Genomic DNA, 25,503 nt, shown 5'->3' on the forward strand with positions numbered 1-25,503 from the left:
AATATGGCTACCCTGTGCTATTGGTTAGACATTATGCTTGTTAGACAGTGATACAACTTGGCAATGTAGATGTGTAAATATAAAAATTTTAAAAGGAATGATCAGGGACCCCTATGGTTGAATTACAGAAAGGCTTGAGGAAGCTGATGAGGAGGGCGACCCCATAGGAAGACCAGCAGTCTCAAACTAAGCTGGACCCTTAAAATCTCTCAGACACTGAGCTATCAACCAGGCAGCATACACTAGTTGGTATGAGCCCACCCCCACATACACAGCAGAGGACTGCCTGATCTGGCCTCAATGAGAGAAGATACACCTAAATCTCGAGAGATTTGAGAGCCCAGGGAGTGGGAAGGCTTGGTAGGGTGAGTTGGGATGGGGGGTGGGGACATCTTCTTGGAGACAGGGAGAAGGAAGAATGGGATAAGGAACTGTCAGAAGGCAGACCAGGAGGGAGATAACAACTGAACTGTAGAAAAAGATTAAAAATTAAAAAAAAAAAAAACAGAAAAAAACAAAACAAAACAAACAAACAAACAAAAAAGGCAAGCAGCAATAGAGGCACTGCTCAATCTCAGTTAGAGATACTGGAAAATGTGTTCCTTTTGGTCTAATTAAGGAAAGGTAAATATTTGTTGAAAGTTGTACTGTAAATGCTTTGCTGGATTTCATTTACTTGATCTTCTGATATAGTTTTTTGATTGTGTTTGTAGACATCAGAAAAGAGATGCTTATAACTAAGATGGTTTCTCATATAGTCAGTAAAGCAGAACCACCATGACTTAAGTCTGAGCCCATTTTGCTTTTTGAGATAATGCTGTTTCTATCACTCTTTTGGAGTTCTGGCATTAACGTTAATTTGGCAGGTTTAGAAGCTATTGAAAAATCCTGGAGGTTTTTAAAAAGACTCTTCCAGAGTGATGCCTGACAGAGAATGGAGGGCAATGTGTATGTAGAAAAAATGAACAAGCGAACGTTTGTGTACATAATGTGTTTAGGCAAAACTCCTGTTCTTCAGGCAAGTTAGGGTCACAGACATCTCAAATAGGTATGATGAATGTACTAGAAATAGGACATACTGAAGTTTGATGGGGAGATTAAAATAAAAAGATGAAAATAAGAATTGTGCAGAGTAAGGATGAAGCCAAGAACCAGAGAATTATTGATGCACAAGTCTTCAAATATGAAAACTGTCTTCATCAGTCACAAAGAAAAACCCAAGAATAATTCATTCTTTCTGCCTTCTGCTGTGTTGATGACACACATATTCCTTGGTAGAACTGTGAAATTACCCTTTGGGCTGTAATATTTTTAATTTTTTTGGTATTGCACTGGCAGTGAATTTATTATTTTAATTAAAAATTATGTGTATATGTGTTTGTTCATGTGAGATCAATGGCCACAGAGGCCAGAGAGGGTTCTGGTTCCCCTGAAACTATAGTTAAGGGTGGCAGTGAGTTAATCACCAGGGGTGCTGGAGAACAGATGTGGGTGGTGTGCTTAAGGAAGCCTACTGAGAAGATGACTTGCAGTGCTGTATTTTGAAGGATGTCTGGAAACCTGTAAGGCAGAAGAAAACTGCAGCTCTGTCTTCTATATTGAGGGATAAGCAAGAGCAATGGCAGGAAAATGGAAAGAATACAATTTCTTTAACTAAAAATACTACCTTTGTATAAGCATTGCCAAAATCAATACTATTCTGTCCTCTTACATATAGAACTTTAACAACATCTCCTCAATAAAAAAGGATTTATGCACCTACTATGCTGGGAGAACAGATTAATATCTTCCTAGCTTGCAAAGCAATTTCCTCTCAGTGGGATTGTTCTGAAAAGTTCACTTAGAAAAAAAGTATATGGAAGGGAGCAGGTGAGAAAATTCACTGCATGAATGAAAAGTTAAGACATAAGAAATTTACTTTGAAATTATTTTTAAATGTCCCCTTAAACTAGAAACTTCATATATTATTTGCACATATGAATACATTTATGTTTTAGAAACATGCCCATATTAGATATGTAGATAAATGGGTCAAAACAATGATACTTCCACCAGAGAGTTTCTCTCCACATAGGAGGTTCATTTTTCATCCAGCTTGCTCACGCCTGTAGCTTCAGAACCATTGCTCAGAGGTGAATTTGCCTATACCACCCACCTGCAGACTTGGTGGCTGAAGCAGTCTCATCAGAGTGATTCATAGTGGCCTAAAAAAGAGGTCACTTGAAGAAATAAAATGCTTGTCTTTTTTTTTCATCTAACTTATCACACTATCTGGGTACCTACACAGATTTGTTTTTCCTGTAAGCTTACTGCTTTCATTATAAGACTCATTAATATACATAAACAATATGGAATTAACTCCTTATAATTCCTGATAGTTACATATTTTAATTTGTTAAAATTATATAGCCAATATTTAAGCTGAAATATGTTTTGTTGTGTTTTCTAGTGGACAATAATTTAGTGGCCAGTATGACACGCTGATCAGAATGTCTTGTTCTATAATGACTCAGACCAGTTACTATTCCATTACTTTTATCATTGCAATGTGCTTCCCAGAACTCACGTCTGTGTGATGCTCTCCAGTGTTCATGGATAATTACACAATCTAGTGTAGCTATCTCCATTTTGAGCAATTACCACATATAAGCATTGTTCTAAATCTTTCCTGTGTATTATTTCTTAAATCCTCCCATCATATTATTACATCCTGACTATAATTCTTAACTTTAGATGAGGAAACTAGTGCACAAGGATTTAAATCACATTGCCCTGACCTCTTAATTAATTATCGAGCTTTATTTAAATACTGCATTCGTTGGGCTGCATTGCCACCTACATTCCTGTGTTGTATTCAATGTTGCATACAGATAAATACAGAGCAATTGAAAAATAAGATGAGTGGTAGCTAGATCGGTGAATGAAAAGTATTGGATAAGATTGCTCTCAAACAGGTGTAGTATTGGATAAGATTGCTCTCAAACAGGTGTAGTGTATAAGACTTACCAACATGTCTGCATCCAATAAGACAGAAGAGATTAGTATGTGACATATGGCAAGACTAAATATGAGAAGAGAAATAGTCAGAAGACATCTAAGATTAATTGTTAACCAGGTTCTCCGGGATGCCTAGAGACTGGTGTTGCCTTGGCTGTTCGATCCTCATTTATACTGCAGATGGGAGAACCTCAAAAGCAGGATCCTATGGGTTCTGTCACTTGGAATCACATGACTCACCAGGCCAGAGCACTTTAAAATAGGGGAAGAACAAACCCTATGCTCCTCTGATCCAGTCTATCTGAATGAAGATGCTGCTGCCTAGTGAAGAAATAAGAAGACACAGGGAAGTGGAGGGACCCAAGACCATGAAGAAGCCTATTCCAAATGCTTTGTACTTCGTTCAGTAGGACAGTTCCTTACATTCTTTATCACTTTAAGTATAATATTCTATGAATAGCTTCTCCATCATGCATGTCCATACATAATGCATGTATGTGCAAATTCACACACACACAAATGCACACACATGCTGTGAAGAAACAAATCAGGTTCTGATCATTCCTTTAATAAATGCTAACAAGCAATGATTGACTGATTACCTTTATCATGCTCATTGAAGCTAATAGAGACAGTGCAACTCCATACTTGTACCAAGTAAATACACTTTAAGTCTCTTTGCTCATCATCATTGCATCTTTGTAGCATCGAAAGATAAGCAGGTATTTGTATGCTTTCTCCACTATGATCTTCTGGAAGGAAGAATAGGTGTTTTATTCACCAAAGCATTCGGTGCTTCTAGAAATACCTTGATAAAAATAGTCAGAATGCTCTTCTTGGTTGAAGGAGGGAAGGGCCAAAGACAGAAAGAAGGGGGAAACAATGGAAATGATGTGTTAAGGTCGCATGAACCACAAACGTATTCAAGTCTAATACCCTTACTCAGGTTCTTCATTTGGCTTTCCTAAATGTGATTTCAGTGTTGAAATACATTTCATTAAGAACAGAGTGGATGAAAATTTCTATATTTACACAAACATATATTATGTGTTGATAGCTTTTTATTTCCTTTTTCAGAGTTTAAATCACACTGAGTTGTAAGCAGCTAACTTTAATGACTGTTTTAAAGATATTATCTATGAATATTTTGTTCTTGGGGACTGAGGTAAAATTTTTATCAAAATTTTACCTTAATCAACAGATTATTTTTATATTAGCTCATTTACCAAGCAATCATATTGCCTGAAACCTTGGTCCCAACTTAAGACATAACTCAAATTGAAAATATTAAACATATGTATAATTATTTACTTTTAACTCACATTAATTAATTTTTGGGAATTTCTAAAATTTCTTCAAGTGCAATGACATTAGGGACTCAGACATTAGACTTCTAAGATATGATATTATGAATAATAATTTTCTTGCAAAACTTAGGTTTTCCTCAATTTCCTCCTTGATGTCATTGTTATCATTCCCTTCCATCTCCTCCTCTTCTTTTGTCTTCTTTGTTATCATATCTTCTTCTTACTTTCCTTCCCACTCTTCATTGTTTTCTTCTTCCATCTCCTTTCCTCTTCCTTATTCTCAATAGCTTTAATGAGAATTAGTTTTTAAGCTTCCTTTCACTATAATGGATGGTGTGACAAGTGTTTAAAGGGGCACAAAGAATTTAGGATTAGTCTAGAGTATAGAAATTTTAGTTAAATTTTATCTACTATGGATGATTTAGTACTCTTGTAAGTTCTATTATTTCTAGAGGAAATATTGCTCTTCTTAGCATATATATATATATATATATATATATATATATATATAGAGAGAGAGAGAGAGAGAGAGAGAGAGAGAGAATGCTTGGCAAACAATAATACTTTGATATGTAAGTATTAGGGCCAAAAATTTTCCTTTGCAGATTTTTAAAATAGATATATTTAAACTGTGTTAAATAAAAATTACTAGGATTCTCATGAGTTTATTGCAGTATAATTTAAAACGTTCCAATTTCCTTGCAATTATTGGCTATTTTAAGAACCCCTGTAGAAAAGAGATAATGGTATACTAGACTAGGCTGTAGACCAGGTCAAACTGGATAAGAGTACCCAATCTGGAGTTCACAGCTGTGGAGTCAGTCCTCATGGGGAAGGAGAAACATGTCAAGTTGGCTGAGAAAGTCAAGAATGAAGACCCTGAGAGTCTCCTGAATCTCCCCACACCTGATCCCAAACCCTCTGTTCTGTTTCCCACCTCCTTTCTCACCTAGTTCCTTCGCTACATTTGCATCTTATGACTATTTTATTCCCCTCTTCTAAGTGAGATTCAAGCATCCTTGCTTGGGCATTTCTTCTCATTTAGCTTCTTTGGGTCTGTGGATTGTAGTGTAGGTATCCAGTTCTTTATGGCTAATATCCACTTATAAGTGAGTACATACTATGTATATCCTTTTGGGCCCAGGTTACCTCATTCAGCATGATATTTACAAGTTCCATCCATTTGCCTGAAAAAATTACAATGTTTTTGTTTTCATAGCTGAATAGTATTTCAGTGTGTATATGTACCATATTTTCTTTATCCATTCTTCAGTTGTGGGAAATCTAGGTTGTTTCTAGTTGAGCAAGTGTCTTTGTGGGATGATGGACCATCTTCTGGGTATATGCGTAAGTGTAGTATAGCTGGATCTTGAGATAGAACTATTCTTAGTTTTTGGATGGAGCTTGGGGACTCTTATGGACGAGTTGCGGGGAGGATTGAGGACTCCAAAAGGGATAGGAACCTTACAGGAAGACTAACAGACTCAACCAACCTGGACCCTTAGAGGCTCTCCACCACCAAGCCTGAGCCACCAACAGAGAGCATACATCGGCTGTACATATGGCCCCCATATATATGTAACAGAAGTACAGCTGAGTCTTCTTATAGGTCCCCCAACAACTGGAGTAGGGCTGTCTCTAAACTTGTTGCCTATTGATGAAATAAGTTCTGCTAACTGTGTTGTCTGGCCTCAGTAGAATAGGATGCGCTTTGATGTGCCAGGATTAGAGATGGGGTACGGGGGCAGTGGTCTACCCTCTCAAAGGAGAAGTGGAGGGGTGGGAGGAGGGATTGTGGAAGGAGGTACAGGGCAGCAATCCAGGTTTAAAGTAAAATATAAATAAATAAATAAATAAATAAATAAATAAATAATCATTTCTTAAACATCTTTATGTGGTATATTTACCTCAGGTGGTATTCCAGTTGTCTGCTTTGTTCTTTGACACAAACTCTCATTAAAACTTGGGACTCACTAAGTAGGCTAGATTGATTATTGAGTGGATTTAGGGATTCACTCATTTCTGCCACCTCAGTGCTGGATGTACAAATAAACACCACTGCATTTGGCTTTTATTTTTGTATGGGTTTTGGGCACTAAACTCAGGTCCTCATGCTTAAATGACAAGAATTTTCAATGCTGACTGTTTTCACCAGCCCAACATGCTACTTTTGAAAATTCTAACTGGCTTTCCTGTTTAGATGTGACATCCCTTGTTGGAAAAGGCTAACTAACTATGCCTTACAAGTTCTTTCTTTTTTTTTTCCTGGGTTTATTTCTTTTATGATATAATTATATCATTTAACACTTTCCCTTCTCTCCAAAACCTCTCATATACTCCTTCTTGAACTTTTTTTTCTTTTTTAACCCCCTTTCCCGTTCTTCCCCAGGCCCCTGTAAACCCCTTATTCCATCCTCCATTCCCCCCACCCCCCATTTCTATGAGGGTGTTCCCCCACCCACCTACCTACTCCGGCCCTGCCTCCTGCCCTGGCATTCATGTACACTGGGGCAATGAGCCTTCACAGGACCAAGGACCTCTTTTTCTATTGATGCCTAACAAGGCCATCGTCTGCTACAATATGCAACTCGAATCATGGGTTGCTCCATGTGTACTCTTTGGTTGATGGTTTAGTTCCTTCGAGCTCTGGGGGTCTGGTTGGTTGATATTGTTGTTCTTTCTATGGGGTTGTAACCCCCCTCAGCTCCTTTAGTCCTTTCTCTAACTCCTCCATATGGCCACTGGTCTCTGAGGTGTTTACATCAATGCAAGGGTGTATAGTACACCTAGTATATTATTAGTAGTATAGTAGTATAGTAGTAGATAGTACTATATTGTTTATATGAAACACATGATACAGAAAAATTTTAAAATGTTGATTTTAACATAAGTTCATTTATTTTAAAATATGTAGAAATATAAACATTTAAAACGTTTTAATTAGATTTTTTTCAGAATTTCACATATGTTTTGATTATACTTCCCTCCCTCCCCTAATTATTCTCACATTCACTTTCACTTTCTGTCCTCCCCAACTTTATGTTCAGTTTTTATCTCTTTATCAAAGTTAATTTTCACTGCCCAAATTCTTGGATTTATGGCCTTTCACTGGAATATGGTTGAATTACCAAGTTGACTACTTTAGAGAAAAGTGACCCTTCCAGAAAGCAACAACTGTCAATAGTTCCTTAGTTAGGGGGTCAGTTTTTGTGTCCAATTTTCCTTTCAATGTTGGGATTGAGCCTGGCTTGTGTCTTATGTCTGCTGCTGTAATCTCTGTGGATTCCTATGTGCAAGAGCTATGTCCAAGAGATAAGGTTTCTTCCTAGTAATTCACTGGCACTTATAGTCTTACACAATGACCCCTGGGCACTTCAAGGAGGAAGTGTGGAATATATACTTCATTTAGGGCTGAGAAGCATACAACTCATTCTCTGTACCTTGGCTCGTTGGTTTTCTCTGTATTGATTATCATCTACTCTATATAGAAGCTTCTGTGAAGGGTTGAGATACGTCTTAAGCCATTTTTTAATACTTGCTTTAATTTTCTTTGAGAATTTCAGACATCATCATCATTATTATTAAATCAGTCATCATCATTATTATTAAATCAGTCCAGTTGTTGTTCCCCTGCCATTCCTCCTCCATTTCTCATCCCATTCCTCTTTCCCGGGTCTCCAAGAGGATGCCCCTCCCCATCTGCACCCTACCAGATCTCTCCACTCTCTTGGCCCTCAAGTCTCTTGAGGGTTAGGCTTTTCTTTCACTGAGGCCAGACTAGGCAGTCCTCTGCTGTATATGTTCAGGGCTTCATACATTTAACAATAGTCTTTACTCTTCTACAATTACTCCCAGATCTTCCCTTCCTTTCTTTCAACCCACCTTCATGTTTTTCTTTCTCTTTAAATCAAAAACCAAACAAAAGAGAAAAAAGGCATTAAAAACAAAGAATCTGGTTTGTGTTTGCTAACTAACTCTGAGGATGGTGTCTACAGTGGAGTTTAATTAATATAGCCCATGCTACTCCATTGAGGGAAAAATGTTCCTTTTGGCAGCAGTTTTGTGTGTGTGTGTGGCGCACATGCGTACCTGTGTGTGTGTGTTTGTGACTAGCCTCTTGGCTTGGGATAGGACTTTGAACCTTCTTCCCCTTCCCTGCTAGGATGTTTTCTGGCTTGAACTTGTACAGGTCTTATGCAGGTGTCATAGAATTGGTGAGTTCATATGTACATCTCTCATGTTCCGTATGGGAAATCCTAGTTCCTTAAAACTCTTCCACTAAATTTGGCTCTTAAAATCTTCTTCACCTTTCCCATTCATATCACTGAACATTGTGGATAGTAATAAGGGATAAAGGCATCCCTTCTAATTCTATCATTCCCAACTACTTTCAAGCTACAGGTCTCTATAGTCATAGCCGTCTACTGTAAGAAGCTTCTTGCATGATGCACTGATTTATAGATATAGCCATAAGTCTTTAGGAGATGTGTTATTGGCATGCTAATTTAGCAAAAATAGAAGTAGTAGCTTTCTTTCCTGTGGTCTTTAATTGATCTATCTCATCCATGGACTTGTTTTTGTTGTTTTTGTTTTGCGTTTTAACAAGATGAGATATGAATTCCATCTCATGGAGTGATCCCTAAATCTCCCACCCAAACAGTAGTTTGTTCCTCCTCTAACTTTTGTGCCATGATGGCTCCAGTGGCCATTTCTTCCAAGCAGGCTGTTATTATAGCTGTCAGGGTTTGAACCAGGTGAGATTAGTGATTATTATTATATTCCAGTAGTGTGTATAGCTTCTAGCATTTTTAATGCTAGCCAGTAGGAGTGGACTTTAAGTTGTCTAATGGCTAGATTTCTCCATATTCTATGCCATACCTATGTTGTGTCTTCTTCAGTAAGGATTTATGATCAAGTTGTAAAGGATTACCAATGGCTTTGGCAAGAGCCTGTAGGTTTCTGGGTTGTCTGTAGGACCTTATAGTCCAACAACTCAATAAGTTATACTTGGGGGGGGGGTCATTTGGTAGCATCTAATGTTTTATTCAGATTTTGTGACCCCTATTATTTGATGGTTTCATTTAAAATCTTTTATGTATGTATATAATTACTTCTATAGTAATAGATTTTCATATGGCATTTCTAAAGACCTTTAGAATTATTTATCCTTTCTTATATTAATTTATTTTAAGCCTTCGGTCCTTAAAAAAATTTACAGTTTTCTTATGTATTATAAAAATGGGAGGGAAAATAATAAATTACAGTTTATTATCAAGATGATTGTCATTATCATTCACTGAATTGTTTGAGCATCAGTTTTGTATGAATTATAAACTCATCTAAATTTTTCTGTTTTGAATTGTTCAAAAGAACTTTTATTTGAAAGAGAGTCCTAATATGCAAATATTTAATAATATGTTTCATGTTATTATAAATCTTTAAAATTAAAGATTATGTTTGGCAGTAACTTTTATATGTAAATAGTTATTAAAAGACTAAAACCACGGAAATTAAAAGTGGGGTATAAAGACACAGCGACACCTAACACTAAATCCAGTCTCAACATGAGAGCTCTTGTGTTGCTTTGATGTATTTTGTTTTGTCCTGTTTGATTGACATCTCTTGTAGGCCTCTCTTTCTTTGAGAAGAAATGGTGAGGTAGAGGATTTAGAGGAGAGGGGAGTCAAAAGGAGAGGAAACTGGGGTTCAGGTGTATTGAGAGAAGAATATATTTTCAATGAAAAAATAAATAAATAAAGTTATTTTTTATGATGTCACCATAGCTTTTAACTGAGTATCATGAATATTCAAACTGGGCCAAAAAGAGTGTTGGAAACATTCAGTATCAGTGCTAGATATACCTTCACCAGAAAGACAAGTCCCCTATCTATATATGTATGTGTGTATGTTTGTGTGCGCATATATATTAAAGTAGAAATATTTCATCATTAGTAAATAACACAAGCATATATGTCTGTTTAGTGATTAGAGAGAGGGGAAGCTAAGACACATACTATCTACTGTGTCTTGATTAATATTTCTTCCAAATGATGAACTAACATCAAAGACCTAAAGAACTACAATATCAATGTTAGAAAAGTATTAGAATGTTTATATGAATACTGATTTGACCAATTATATTAGTAAGGTTTAATGTGGGTTACACATAAAACATTGAAAGCTTCATTAAATTGAAGCTTAGCAAAACTAAGAGAGTATATAATGAGGTCAAAATTTTTCGGTAGATGTGTGTAAATGTGTGTGCATATAGGTGAGTATGCATTTCTTGTCATGTAGCTTTTCAAATAGGCAGTTCTTTAAGAAGCATAGTTTAAAGTTTCAGCTGTTGTGAATGCTTATTAGTAGAAGGAAGTATCTTTTCGCTAAAAACTGTGAAGACTAAAATGCTACTTCCTTATTTATTCTGAGTGAAATGACGCATACTCCTCCTGTCTGATTTCCCTGCAGAAAGATCTCAAATAAATATTTCTAGAATAGCTTTGTCCCTTAAGTAACAGAGTGAAACTTTCCACGTGCCTTTTGAAAATCCCCTTAATCACAAAAGATTAACATTTATTAAGCATTCCACATATTCCTTTTAATGAAATCCATTGTTACGCTCTGTGCTAAATAGGAAAATAGAATGTTTGTTGGCAGAAAAATATATGATGCCTCACTACTTTAAAAGATAATCTAGTATACAAGTTTAGTATGAATTTAATTATCTGCAGACTAAAAATATTACATAATTATTTATCTCAACTAACTTTTGCACCTTAGAGTGGATTTTAAAATAAACCTTATTATAACACAGTAACTGTGCAAGAATAGGGTCCTTAAATGACTGAAGATACAAACAACTGTAATTGAAATGTTACTTCTGAGGAACAATTTACTGAGCACTGTGGTTTACCATAATTGTTGACATATCCCCTTAAGTACTGTGTCTCTGATTTCTTTCCTGGCATCAATCATTTAGAGCAATTTAGGAAATAACATCTGGGCATACATCTCTGCTATTTTATTTACATCATTTGCCTACATCATTACCATTCAGAACCTTTCCGATTTGGTACAGTAAATATATTCTGTAATATCTATTATGGCATTGTCAAAGGATAATTTATTGTGAAATAGAAAAATAGGTCAACAATAATGTCACTTGATGATTCCCCCCTCCCCAAGTTTAATAAAACATCTCACCAGTATGCATTCCAGTACAGTGGTTGATATTTTATTAGGACTACCTGGCTATAGCAGTAGTGTAATTACTGAGCTGTCAGAGTGATAAGTGGGATTAATGGCAACCTGATGCACTTTAGTCTGCAGAGCGCTTAGAGAATTGCAAGATGGTATTATTATCAGAATCTGCCCATTCTGGCATATTCATGGCACCAAAAGAAAAAAAGAGAATGCTACAACTCTGGTTTGCATTGCCCTGCCTCATTAACATCTGACATTTCCAACAGCTGTTATTTGTGAACTAGCTCAACAATAAAGGGAAAATTATTTGGTAAAGAGGCTTAATAACCACAATGAAAATCCTTACATTGTCAATGCTGTTAAGTGAGTCTGTTTATGTTGAATTTAAGATTTCTCGGGAAGGACAGGGAAACATGCTGTATCTTAATTCAGTTCACTCATATCTGCTGGTTTTTAAAGTTCATTTTTAGTTATGCATTATAAGTAGACTTGGATGCTTGAAAGAAAAAATGCAGAAAAGATGTTTAGAGATAACTAGAATCTTTATGATGTTGTCTCTGTCTGGCTGTCTGGTACCCTTCCTTCCTTCTTTCCTTCCTTCCTTCTTTCCTTCCTTCCTTCTTTCCTTCCTTCCTTTCTTCCTTCCTTCCTTCCTCCTTCCTGCTTACCTGCCTGCCTGGCAACCTGCCTTTCTCTCTTCCTGTCTTCCTTTTTTAAAATGTGTGTGTGTGTGTGTGTGTGTGTTTAGCATACATATGAATATATATCTTAACTAATTATAAAATGACAAGTACTTTTAAACTGTCTATGTAATATATAAGGTGACAAAGTATTAGAGAACTTTATTATTTTGCTAGTATTTTGACTTGTGTTGCATTGCTACTTGGTAGAAAGCCTTTAACAACCCTATTAATGACCACCTTATTTATCTACAGAGCACTTCTCATATTGTATTACCTTGCTTTAGGTTCAAGGACAACATTGGTCAAACCTTATTTTCCTGTTCCATGACTTTGTGATGTATTTTGTAGGATGTATTTTTAAGGAATTATTTTTATTACTGTTACCTTTGTTGTTGTTCTCAGAGAAAGTGATTTATGGGAAAAATAGCATCCTGAATGCATAAGTATGAGAAGATGGGAATCCAGCACAATGGCAGATGTGGATCTAACAATGGCATTCAGAGCAATGACAGGGGAGAGGTTTAATGAGTGCATTTCACAGACGACAATTGATTATGAAAAGCCTTCAGTACTCATTGTGAAAATTTTAATTTAGAGAGAAGGCTAAGGGCATAAGCCATAGAAAAGAGACCAGATTTAAAAACAAGATATTAATTAGGTTCTGAGAAATTGCTTCACACAATGAAGAGGATGGCCATACATAGGAATGACAGGGAGACAGCTATTGGTTTTTTTGAAAGAAATGAACTCAGGTCTTTACACTTGAAAGTGGATAAAAATGAGGGGTTTTGTTCCTATGTCAATGAGCAATGCTGGATTCAGTTTTAGACAATTTATTTTTTACAGAATTCTGGTCTCTGAACACACGTGACAATAGTATACTCTCTGAAGCTGTACCTCCAGAGTAATGTCTTTTTTCACCCTCTCTTATTTTAAATTATACTAAATCTCATTATGTTATCTGCGCTGACGTAGTCTTTCCTCTTCAAACCTTGCTATATACCATTTCTAATCCGGAGTCGCTTTTTTTCTTTTCCTATGCTTACAAGCCAATATGCATTTTATTCCTTGACATCCACCAATGAATGCATCCATTAATGCATTCAGGTCTGCATTAAGTATTATTTGATTCAGCAAATCTTTTCTGAATGTGAATCAAGTATTACTAACCACACATAAAGTCTCTTATTAGGTTGTATTTTGCTATATCTTACATTTATCCTGTTGAAACCTACAGTGTTCTTTATATTTCTGCGGTTTCTTTTAACTATATATTAAGACCCCCATGTTTGTGTTCTCTATGTTTTCTTTTCATTTATGTAACTGTAATAAAATAACTAAAACCACATTATATGTGAAATAAAGACATTAATTTAGTTCACCATTTTGGAAGTTAAAAGCCCATCACATGAAGGAGGTTATCATATGAGCCTTATGAGGGATGCTACATGTGAGAGATAATACATATCAATAAAGATACTCAAAGAGAAGCAAGGAAAGATCCAGGCTTGTTCTTTTATATGTATCCTCCTACAAGAACTGACATGACCTCATCAATTGTTTCTGATACCAGTACCATAATGATTTATCTTCCCAGTAGAATCTGTTTGTTGGAGGTTTTAGAGTACCTCCAGTACCATCTCTCTGAAGACCAAACTCCTAATATACATGGTCAACAACCTCAATTTATCACACAAGGAGTCAGTAAATGTTCATTAAATAAGTGAGTAAATGAACCCATGCATATCTCTCTCTCTCTCTCTCTCTCTCTCTCTCTCTCTCTCTCTCTCTCTCTCTCTCTCTCTCTCATACACACACATACATGCACACGGTCATATACACAAAAACATACACACAGTCTTACACATACACATACACACACTCACACATACAAATGAAGAATGGTGCAGTGTTTGCATCTGTATCAGTTCCACAATAGTATTCTGACATTATTTATGTCACAATGTGGTTATTAATATCACATCAGAGGCCAGTAACTTGTACATACCAGAAGCTTCTATCAGCTTCCCAAATGGTCCTTAGGTAAACTAACCTCCAGGAATGTTTGTAGTTTTTTTTCCCCCATGAAGAATATTGTGAGTTAAAATTGGGAAGTGAGGAAGTGCATTTGGGTAGACAGTAGATTGCTGTGGAGTAGTGTTCCATGCTAGGGTATGGTGTTTGCATCTCCAAGCCCCTCACTCACCTCTAATTACATGAGGCCTGTCACTCACAAAGAGACTGTGACTTTATTTCTCTCCCTTAGTGCAATGTAGCTGGGGGAAGTAAATACTTTATTCTTGAAGGGCATGCATCTGGGCTACTCTTGAAACAGTTGCTATAGAACTTGTTCTGTGAGTGGACTATATGCTGAAAGTCACTGGAGAAATGAGAGTAGGGGAGGAAAGAGGGAGTAAGGGAAATCCAGAACAGCAGAAAATTCATAATGAAGTAGGGAAAATAAAGATACTAGATCTGTTGTGTTATAATATCTCCTTTGCACTTGCAAAAAAATTGTGGTCTATAAGACATACAAGTTTTGTCTTAAAATATTGTGTATAGTAAATAGTATATTGGTTGGTCAAAAGGTTTAAGATTCCATAAGAGAGTGATTGATGGATCTCCAGACTGTACCTTTAAAAACTAGAAACAGCTCTGAGAAGACAGGATGTTAAATACCAGAAGGCCACTATTCCACATATTTCAAGAGGCATAAATATTTAGAAGACAGAAACTAAGTATTTACTGAGTCAGTTTAAAAAATGCAGGCTTAAAAGTTTAAATTTTAGTTGTGCATATTAAATGTTAAGTCTAAATTAATATAACAGATTCAAAATGATGTCATTTTCTTTATAATTATGTTAACACAGTCATTCTCTTTCCTAGATGCTTGAAATGTGCAGATGCTCCCTGTCAGAAGAGTTGTCCCACATCTCTTGACATTAAGTCATTCATCACAAGTATTGCCAACAAGGTGAGCTTAGCGTTCATGGGCATGAACCATTGCACTCATGAACATACAGGAGATGTAGTTTCCTGTTCAAGACTTGCACAAGATAAAGTCAGTCAGCATTTCATCATGAGAGTAGATCTCAAGGCACCACCCTTAGCCAAGAAGCTAGTTGATGGTTTCTGTCGGAGGAGAGTCTTCTTTAAGGCATTGACCATTGATAGGTCAACTATGTTCTAGTGAATGGTCATATACCTGTGAGGTTATATAGATGGGACAAAATATAGATTAGACTTGAAAAGCAAACAGAACATGAAGTTGGCAGTGAGATATTGTAGTTCTCAAAGTGATTAAGGAATTAAGAGGAATAGAAGTGAATATGATCAAACACAATGTATGCATGCATGAAATTTCCAAAGAATTGATAAAAACACTACAGATGTTTTGAGTTAATCAGCAGGTTGTAGGGGCATGGCATTAGCCTTCGTGGTTATATTTAGTAAGACTTGAAGTGTTGAATTTTTTTTTTTTGATGTATCCCCAAGGAATCACTTGTAACAATGATAAAAGCGTAAAAATTTATTTTCTTCGAATCTTGAGGGGTTTAGATATATATTGACTGTGTACAATGTAGGCTATTCCACCCGGCTCTGCCAGTGGACTTCAACACAGGAGGGAGGTTCACCATAGGGTTAGAGTAATTGAATCCCCTGACTCAGTGAGCCTTGTGCCTCTTTGGGAAAAAGATATCACGGGTGTTGGGGTGTTGTGTTAGGGCTTTGTGTGATTCACTGGAGTTTATCCCAATACCTCAATTTTTTTTCTTACATACTGGATTACAACTCTGGTTTCGAATGTTACACTCGGCTCTATTGTCCCTCCACAGCCAGTTCCTCTGTTTCTCTAGCACAGGCCTTTTGTTTGCAATTGTCTCTCTCAATTGGAAGTACTCGTTTCACAGTCCTCAAACTGTGAACACTTGGCTACATTTCTGGATAGTTTTCCCTTAGAGAAGCTTTACTTTATTGAAGAGTGCACGAAACCAGTCTATAAACATAGTGGGGAAAAGGTCTGCTAAAGTACTCATTTCATGGTCCTGTATTTTGAAGAGAAGTAATTTGTTCTTTTTGAAACTGTTGTGTTAAATGATAAAATATTGATTGCTCCCACCTCCTCCTCTGCAAATTTTTGTAAATTTATGTAGCTATTAATTACTGACAAATTTAATGATGTCCATGAGATAAAAGATTCTCAGAATTATTCAGTATAAATTAAAAATCACTTTTTTGTGGCTGAGAGATAGCTCAATGAGTAATCCACTTGTTGTCCAAACATGAGGACCTGAGTTTAGATCCAAGATCACACACAAAGGTGGATGAAATAAAGTTCATCTGTACTTCCACAATTCCTACCGTGAGATGGGAGTCAAAACAAAGTTGGAGAACCATTGGAGCTCTTGGGCAGTTAGTCTGGTTTATTGAGAGGCAGATAAAAAGGGCCTCTGTAGCAAACAAAGTAGAAAGTCATGACTCAGACCAAAGATTGACATTTGACCTTTAGCAAGCAAGCTGTGGCATACACACACCCTTCTGCACTTACATAAATGTGTGCATGCACACACAGAGACACAAACACACACACACACACACACACATGCAAATTAGGAACATCTCATCTTTCTTATAGAGTTATTGGTATACTAGTGTTGTGAAGGCAGCTTGCATAGAACTCAGAGGCACACAGAAAACTTACTGGCAATTACTATTAAAAGGAATACTTCTATTTCTGGAAAAACATTCTCTTGGTATTCGTGCATGTGTTTGACATCTGTGTCATGTACAACCACAGAGATGAGTGAGGGAAGAGCATCATCTTCTGCATTTGCATTTCATTTTCAACTGCAAAGTGGTTCATGCTTTCACAAACGACGTGTTGATTATCTATTCTGGAATAATTAACACAAACTAAAGCTGTAGTTGCATTACTTCTTTAATCAAAAATTACCAGCTGCTCCTTGGTGCCTAGAAAATAATATCTGAATACATGGTCAGCCATTGGGATTTCTCCCATTTCTATATAAAACTAACTGTATTTATCCAAAACTCCCAGAAATTCACAATTGGTCACTCAGTAATTTTAAATATATAAATATTTTGTTTACTGGACATTGAAAGAAGCTTACTCAGCCAGCCAATGAAAGACAGTTTCAAGAAAGCAATGTATACACACACACACACACACACACACACACACACACACACACAGCAAATATTTTAATATAACAAAATTTATATAATATATTGTATATGTATATATAACAAAATTATGTAATATATAACAAAAATTATATATGTTATATGTATAACAAAACAAACAAAAAACTTTATGTTGTTGACTCTCAAAGTCCATTGCCATTGTCTACAATTCTGAATATATTTATGTCAGTATCTCTAAACTCTTGTACCAGGTGCAACAGTAGGTGACCTTCCAGATACTGGGCATCTAAGATTTCTAAGATTTCTTTTAAACTTAGTTATAATGTGCCAATGTTTATTTGATTTCTCAAACTATACTGTACCAACTATAGGTAAAATATTTACTTTCCTTCTCTGTCTTCCACTCTCCAGAGCTGCTAAGAGTCTGTTTATACCATCTGTTTTGTCTGCTCATTTACTTGAATACCTAATGATATACTTTTTATTCTGCTTTTTATTTGAACCTGTGACAAAACTTTTGTAAAGTCTCTTATTAATGCATGTTTCTATAAAAGGCTTTGTATTGCTTTGGATGAGAAGTAGCTTCATCATTAGTTTTCTTGAAGCACCTCAAAATGCATTTCTTGCTGTTAGTATTTTTTAAATCAAGCATAATCTGAGGATTAAGCATATATATATATATATATATATATATATATATATATATTAAAAATTGTATTTTAGTAAAACATGTTAAAAGTTTCTAAACAACAAATCATACATTTATCTCAGAATTAATAGACATTGGTGTTAATCTTTTTATTTTTATTAATAATTTTGTTTATATTTCAAATATTATCCTCTTTCCTGCTGGTCTCTCCTCCTTGAACCCCTCACCTTGTCTCCCTTCTTTTTGCCTCTAAGAGGCACCTCACCCACCCACTCCCACCTTGTCCACCTTCTCTGGGGCATCAAGTTGTAACAGGACCAAGTGCTTTCCCTCTCACTGATGCCAGATGAGGCATTCCATTACTACACATGTAACAGGAGCCATGGACCCACCTTGTATACTCTTTGGTTGGTGGTTTAGTTCCTGGGAGCTCTAGAGGGTCTGGTTGTTTGATATTGTTGTTCTTCCTATGGTGCTGCAATCCCCCTCCCCCCACTCCTTCAGCCTTTTTCCTAATTCTTCCACTGGGGTCCCCAGGCTCAATCCAATGGTTGGCTGTATCTGCATTTGTCTTAGTCAGGTGTTGGCAGAATCTCTCAGAGGACAGCCATACCAGACTCCTTTCTGCAATCACATCTTGGCATTAGCAATAATGTAGGGGTTTGGTGTCTGCACATGAGATGGATTCCAAGTTGGTGGGTATCCTGGATGACTTTTTCTTCAGCTTCTGGTCCCTTTTTGTCCCTACAGTTCCTTTAGATAGGGACAATTCTGGGTTAAATGTTTTTAGATGTGTGGTCTCCCTCCACTTGGGGCAATGTCTATCTACTGTAGGTGGTCTCTTCCAGTTCTATTTCCCTGCTGTTGGGTATTTTGGCCAATGTGATCCCCATTGGGTCCAGGGAGCCTCTCGCTTTTGTGGCATCTGGGACTTTCCAGTGGTTCCCTAAGTTCTACAGTCCCTGCTGCTAATTTCCATTTGTTCTTCTGGCCCTCTGGACTTTTTTTAAATTTATTTTTTATTGGATATTTTTATTTACATTTCAGATATCATCACTTTACCCCATTACCCTCACTCCCAGGAACCCCCCCCATCGTAGTCCTCCTCCTGCTGCTGCTATGAGGATGTGCCCCCCACACCCATCACTCCCACCTCCCCACCCTCGAATTCCCCCACACTGGGCATCCAGCCTTCATGGGACAGAGGATCTCCTCTTCCACCTATGTCCAACAAGGCCATCCTCCCTTATATACAGCTGGAGCCATGGGTCCCTTCCTATAAACTCCCAGGCTAATGGTTTAGACCTTGGGAGCTCTGATTGGTTGGTATTATTGCTCTCCCCATGGGGCTGCAAACCCTTTCAGCTCATTCAGTCTTCTCTCTTCTCACATTTTTTTTCTTCCGCTCCCTTCTCCAATCAGGTGTCTCCCTCCCTGTGCCTCTCATGATTACATGAATATTTTGTTTCCCCTTCTAAGTGGGATTGAAGCATCCCTTTGGATGCTTCATTTGGCCTTCATTCTGGTTAAGCTTCATATGGTCTTTGAGTTGTATTGTGAATATTCTGAGCTATTTGGCTAATATGCACTTATCAATGAGTACATACCATGTACGTCCTTTTGGGTCTGGGTTACCTCACTCAGGATGATATTTTCTATTTCCATCTATTTGCCTACAAAGTTTGTGAAGTCATTTTTAAATCTGTGTAGTATTATATGTATATATGCAAATGTACCACACTTTCTGAATCCATTTTTCCTTTGAGGGATATCTAGGTTGTTTCCAGCTTCTAGTTATCATAAATAAAGTTGCGATGAGCATAATGGTGGACATGTCCTTGTTATATGTTGGAGCATCTTTTGGGTATATTCCCAGGAGTGGTATAGCTGGATCTTCAGGTAGAGCTTTTTCCAATTTTCTGAAGAACAGCCAGATTAATTTCCAAAGGACTTGTACCAGCTTCCAATCCCACCAGCAATAGAGACATGTTCTTCATTCTCTACATCTTAGCCAGCATATGCTGTCTCCTGAGTTTTTGATCTTAGCCATTTTGATTGGTGTAAGGTGGAATCTCAGGGTAGTTTTATTTACATTCCCCTGATGACTAAGGATGTTGAACATTTCTTTAGGTGCTTCTTGGCCATTTGAGTTTCTTCAGTTGAGAATTCTTTGTTTAGCTCTGTACCCTATTTTTAATTGGGTTATTTGGTTTTCTGGAGTCTAACTTCTTGAGTTCTTTGTATATTGGATAGTTGCCCTCTATTGGATGTAGGGTTGGTAAAGATCTTTTCCTAATCTGTAGGCTGCAATTTTTTCCCTATTGACAATGTCAATACATTGCCTTACAGAATTTTTTCAGTTTCATGAGGTCCCATTTGTAAATCATTGATCTTAGATCCTGAGATATTGGTGTTTTGTTTAGAAAATTTTCCCCATGTGCCAATGTGTTCAACCCTCTTTTCCACTTTCTTTTCTATTAGATTCAGTGTATCTGGTTTTATGTGGAGTTCCTTGACCCACTTGTACTTGAGCCTTGTACAAGGAGATAAAATTGGATCAATTTGCATTATTTTACATGCAGACTGCCAGTTAGACAAACACCATTTGTTGAAAATGCTGTCTTTTTTCCACTGTATGGTTTTGGCTTCTTTGTCAAAGATCAAGTGACCATAGGTTTGTGTATTTTCTTCTGGGTCTTCAATTTTATTCCATTGATCTACCTGTATGTCTCTGTATCAATACCATGAGGATTTTATCACTGTTGCTCTGTAGTACAGCTTGAGGTCAAGGATAGTGATTCCACCAGATGTTATATTGTTGTTGAGAACTGGTTTTGCTATCCTGGATTTTTGCTATTCCAGATGAAGTTGGGAATTGCTCTTTCTATTTCTGTGAAGAGAAGAGTTAAATTGAGTTGAAATTTCAATGGGGATATTATTCACAGCACTGACAAAGGGAGATTTTACAGATTTTTTTTTGTAAATACCTTTATTAGCTTACTTTTACAATGAACATATATATTTTATAATACATAATAACAATTAAATAACAAAGTACAATTAAGAAAGAGATTTCAAAATAAAATGTAATGGATTTAACCTCCTTTTAAATTTCAATGTGCATGTTGTCCAGTCTTTCTGCAATCATCTTATATTTCCAGAATTTTTCCTGTCTTCTGCCTCACTATAATTCCTGGCCCTTATCAGCACATACTTAAGTCTGTTTTTATTTAGATGTCTTCAACTTCCCAACTTCTATTGTCTGTCTGTCTGTCTGCCTTTCTTATCTGTGTATTTCTCTATCATTCTACCATAGGGGAATAACTGTTTTAATTACAAAGCTACACAGAATGTGATTAACTATACCAAATTTTCTAATAGCTTATTTTTGTTTACAGAATAGTCTATATTTTCTTTACATATACAATTACCCTTATAAATCTGAAATAAATTTTCAAAACTAGTCATAATCACATTATAATAAAATCTCGTTTTAAAATGATTAATAAAATGTATGCACACTTTGGCTGGACATAATAATAACAAAAATAATAATACAGCTGTTAACAGAATATTTTAAGATTAATTAATTTAATATATAAATTCCACACATTGGATCTGATATCATAGAATAATGATTATACTAATTTTAAAAATCAAAGAGTAGAATATACTTTTTCAAATCATTCATCATTTTATGTTGTGTTCAGAATATCAATGGACCACTGCCTATTGATTCATTGGTATTTACTGTTTTTGTCTGGTGACTCATTGTTTTGAGATTGTCAATGATAACATTTTACTTCTGACCAGAATTGGTATAATTTATGCTTTTCTTCAGAATTTGTTCATTAGCTGAGTAAGTTTCAGATACTCTGTTACTTAAAAAAAGTATTGGTCAAATATAAATAACAAGCTACAAGCCACATGGTATCTTCAACTAATTTAGTTTAAGTAAAACAGTAATTTTCATTGTATACCTTAAGCCTATCTGTTAATAACAAAGTTTTAAATTATGTTCATACGTGTATAACTTTGTGTGGGTATATGCATGTAAGAGTAGTAGCCAGTGAAATCAGAAGAGAGCATTGCATTTTCCTGAAGGCAGCTGTGAACTCAATGTGGGTACTATAAACTAAAGTCTTCCACAAGAACAGTGTCTGTTGTAACCCTTGAATCCTTCCTCCATCCCCTTAACCCAGTTCTGCATCAAAACAAAACAAAACAAAAACAACAAAAGCCAGCATAATGACATTACCTGTGTGACAAGAGACAAAGGTAAAAATAGTCTTTAAAAATGTGTTTTAATTATTTTCAAAACTAAGTAAGAATAACGATATGCCAGAGTAAATTAAGTTAGTGTTACATTTTTATTTTTTAGAAGTCCCTAGACAAAGGGAATCCAAGAAGTTAGAGAGAAGACTGAAGGAGTAGAAAGGGTTTGTGGTCCCATGAGGAGAGCAACAATACCAACCAACCAGAGCTCCCCAAGGTCTAAACCACCAGCCTGGGAGCACGTAGGGAGGGACCCATGACTCCACCTATACATGAAGGGGAGGATGACCTTGTCTGGGAGAAGAGATTCTTGGTCCTATGAAGGATGAACACCAAGTGTGTGTGGGGGATTCAAGGGTGGGGAGGTGGGAGTGGGGGGTTAGGTGGGGGCACATCCTCATAGAAGCATGAGGAGGGGGGATGGGATAGGAGGTTCTTGGGTGGTGGGGGTAAGGGGGGTTGGGGATAAAATCTGAAATGTAAATGTAATATCCAATAAAAAGAAAAAAAAGAAAATGAAGCAAAAAGAAAAACAACAACAACAACAAAAAAGAAACACATAGCAGATGACTTAGGATTTTTAATATTAAAAAGTTAAAAAGAACAAACTATAAGCTAGGCCAAAGAGAAATTCCATTTAACTGACATAATTAATCATCACATTGTTTTAAAAGTTTATTTGGATTCATGCAAGGGTGATTCTTTACTAATTGTATATCTGTTTGATAGTGTAAAATAACTTTACAGTATGCACTGCAGTGTCCTTCTGTCTGACATATACTACATAATCTGCAGGAATAACATATTCTTTGTAATTAAAATATAAAGGGCTGAATAAAGAACATACTGCTATCACGGCAAGATTGTATAAGTACTGTTAACATCTTAAGTGTTGGGTAAATGCATTATACAGTGAACTTCATGTTAAGTATATTTGGGGTTAGTTTTATGAAAAGTATTTTGATAAATTGAAGAAATTAAAATAAATGATTACAATCAATACTAATTATATTTTTGAAAGCAGTGGTAGGTTTAAATTAATGTGCTTGGGATGGAGAACATTTTTGAGAAATCTATTTGTACCCACTGTATAATAACACACTGTCATACATATCACAGCATACTGTCACTTAAGAAATATCTCATGTTCTTGGCAATAAAGAGCCAACCCTCAAAAATGGTCTGACATTTTTTAAACATGGAAGAAAATAGTGGTGTGAAATTACAGTCTAGTTGTAATTCCTTAAATAACCAGGTATGTGTTATATGTGATGATTAAAATAATCACATATGGTATTTAGAATACTTACTAGCTCATGGCACCCACTGAATACGTGAACACATCTGTATCCATGGTGCATATATATGCATGCAGTGCAATGCACACTCTGCACATGAGTAGGCACAACAGTTGGTGTTCTAAATACTGTTGCAGATTAGATTACTCGAAGTGAGATTAGCTGATCATTTGCTTACATCTGAATGATAATTTTGCCATTAATATTTGTCATTGAGGAATAATAAAATCATTTTCCTCATTTCCATTAAAATAAATCTAAGCAAAACACAAGCAACTGTGACAACAAAATTCAGGTGTATTTTCCCCTTTTTTTCTTTTATCTGCCAAGCTTTGTTATTCAGTTTATTTTAAATTAATTGTGAAATGGGATATTCAGTCCCATGGATGAGGCAGCTTTAGGGTTTTGGATGTCATTCTTCAGAATGTGAGACTATTTGTAGTGATATATCCAGAGCTTCTACTTAAAAATACTAGAAAACCAATCTAATATATTCTCTCTCTCTCTCTCTCTCTCTCTCTCTCTCTCTGTCTCTCTCTTTCTCTTTCTCTTTCTGTCTCTCTCTCTCTGTCTCTCTCTTTCTCTTTCTCTCTCCTTCTCTCTGTCTCTCTCTGTCTCTCTCTGTTTCTCTTTCTCTCTCTCTTTCTCTGTGTGTGTGTGTTTGCATGTACTTTAAACAGCAACATAATTACATTTAAGGCATGATTCTTTTTCAATTTAACATAGTGTGTGGTTTAATTCATTGACCTGAAAAAATACTTTAGTAAAAATTAAATCTGTATAGCAAGCATGGTAACTCATGCCTCAATTCTAACACTACAGAGGCTGAGGAAAAGGGGTCTTGATCATTTCAAAGCCAGTGTGGGCTACAGACACTGTCTTAAGAAACAGAATGGGCTTCTTCATTGTATAATAGCTCCTGTTGCTCTTGTATTAGACTTTGTCAGATATCCTGTAACTCCAGTTCCCTGAACATCCAATGTCCTCTTATGCCTTTGTTGCACTGGCAATCACAGTGAATATATATACATGAAGGCTTTCTTAGTTAGGGTTACTATTGCTGTTATGAATTATCGTGACTAAAAGCAACATGAGGAGGGAAGGGGTTTATCTGGCTTATGTTGCAACATCACTGTTCATCATGGAAGGACCTCAGGACACAAACTCAAGCAATGCAAGAACCAGAAAGCAGGACCTAAAGTTTAGAGGGGAAAATTTTTCCACTTACAGATTAGAAAGGTATTTTTCAATTATAACTGTGTTTTTGAGGATGACCAAACATTCAAGAATTTATGTTGTTCAGAATTATTTCTAAGCATTTCTCGATAGATTGTCAGAAGCCATAATGGGACAAGCTAATTATTAGCAGGTGGTCATCCTGAAATGGCTTGCCTTGGGTTATTATATAATCTGTGACAAGAGAGCTCTTATTCAGCAAGGCTGTAAGGGACTTATTTTAGGAAAGATTCCTGCTATTAATATGCTTTTCCTATTACTACTACTACTACTACTATTATTATTATTATTATTATTATTACTATTATTATTATTATTATTAAACATCTAACAATCACTAAGCATTTGCACCCCACTTTGGATCTGATCTCTGCAGATCCACGAAGATGTACTGTCTTCTAGTGATACTTTATAGACAAATAAATGACTTCTTAAGTCTTAATGATGATCCTACAAGAATTCCTAAAATTATATCAATGATTATTAGGCTCTTTTATAATGGGACTGCTAATAGATTCCTTTCTGATAGTCAAAACTGCAATGAGAACTCTGTCAGTCTCCCAAGTGTCATCAGTTAATGGCTCTTAGATAGTTACCACACTTTCTCCTACTCAAAGCACATTCCAAGAGGTTGTAAAACAATTAACCAAGGGTCACTAAAAGGGAACTAATGTTTTATTATAGGTGCT

At 36.1% G+C, this 25,503-nt stretch overlaps 1 protein-coding gene across 4 annotated transcripts in view; it reads left to right on the forward strand.

Annotated features, from left to right (window-relative positions):
- The window catches only part of Dpyd (dihydropyrimidine dehydrogenase), an 831,933-nt gene that overhangs the window by 158,434 nt on the left and 647,996 nt on the right, over positions 1–25,503 (forward strand). For all 4 annotated transcript variants that reach the window (XM_034501414.2, XM_076933188.1, XM_076933187.1 and 1 more), the window contains one exon: positions 15,077–15,164. In XM_034501414.2, the coding sequence (XP_034357305.1) occupies positions 15,077–15,164 (88 nt within the window). The remainder of the gene's footprint in view (positions 1–15,076; positions 15,165–25,503) is intronic.

The sequence above is a fragment of the Arvicanthis niloticus genome, chromosome 4, assembly GCF_011762505.2.
Source record: "Arvicanthis niloticus isolate mArvNil1 chromosome 4, mArvNil1.pat.X, whole genome shotgun sequence".
In the NCBI taxonomy this organism is placed as follows: Eukaryota; Metazoa; Chordata; class Mammalia; order Rodentia; family Muridae; genus Arvicanthis; species Arvicanthis niloticus.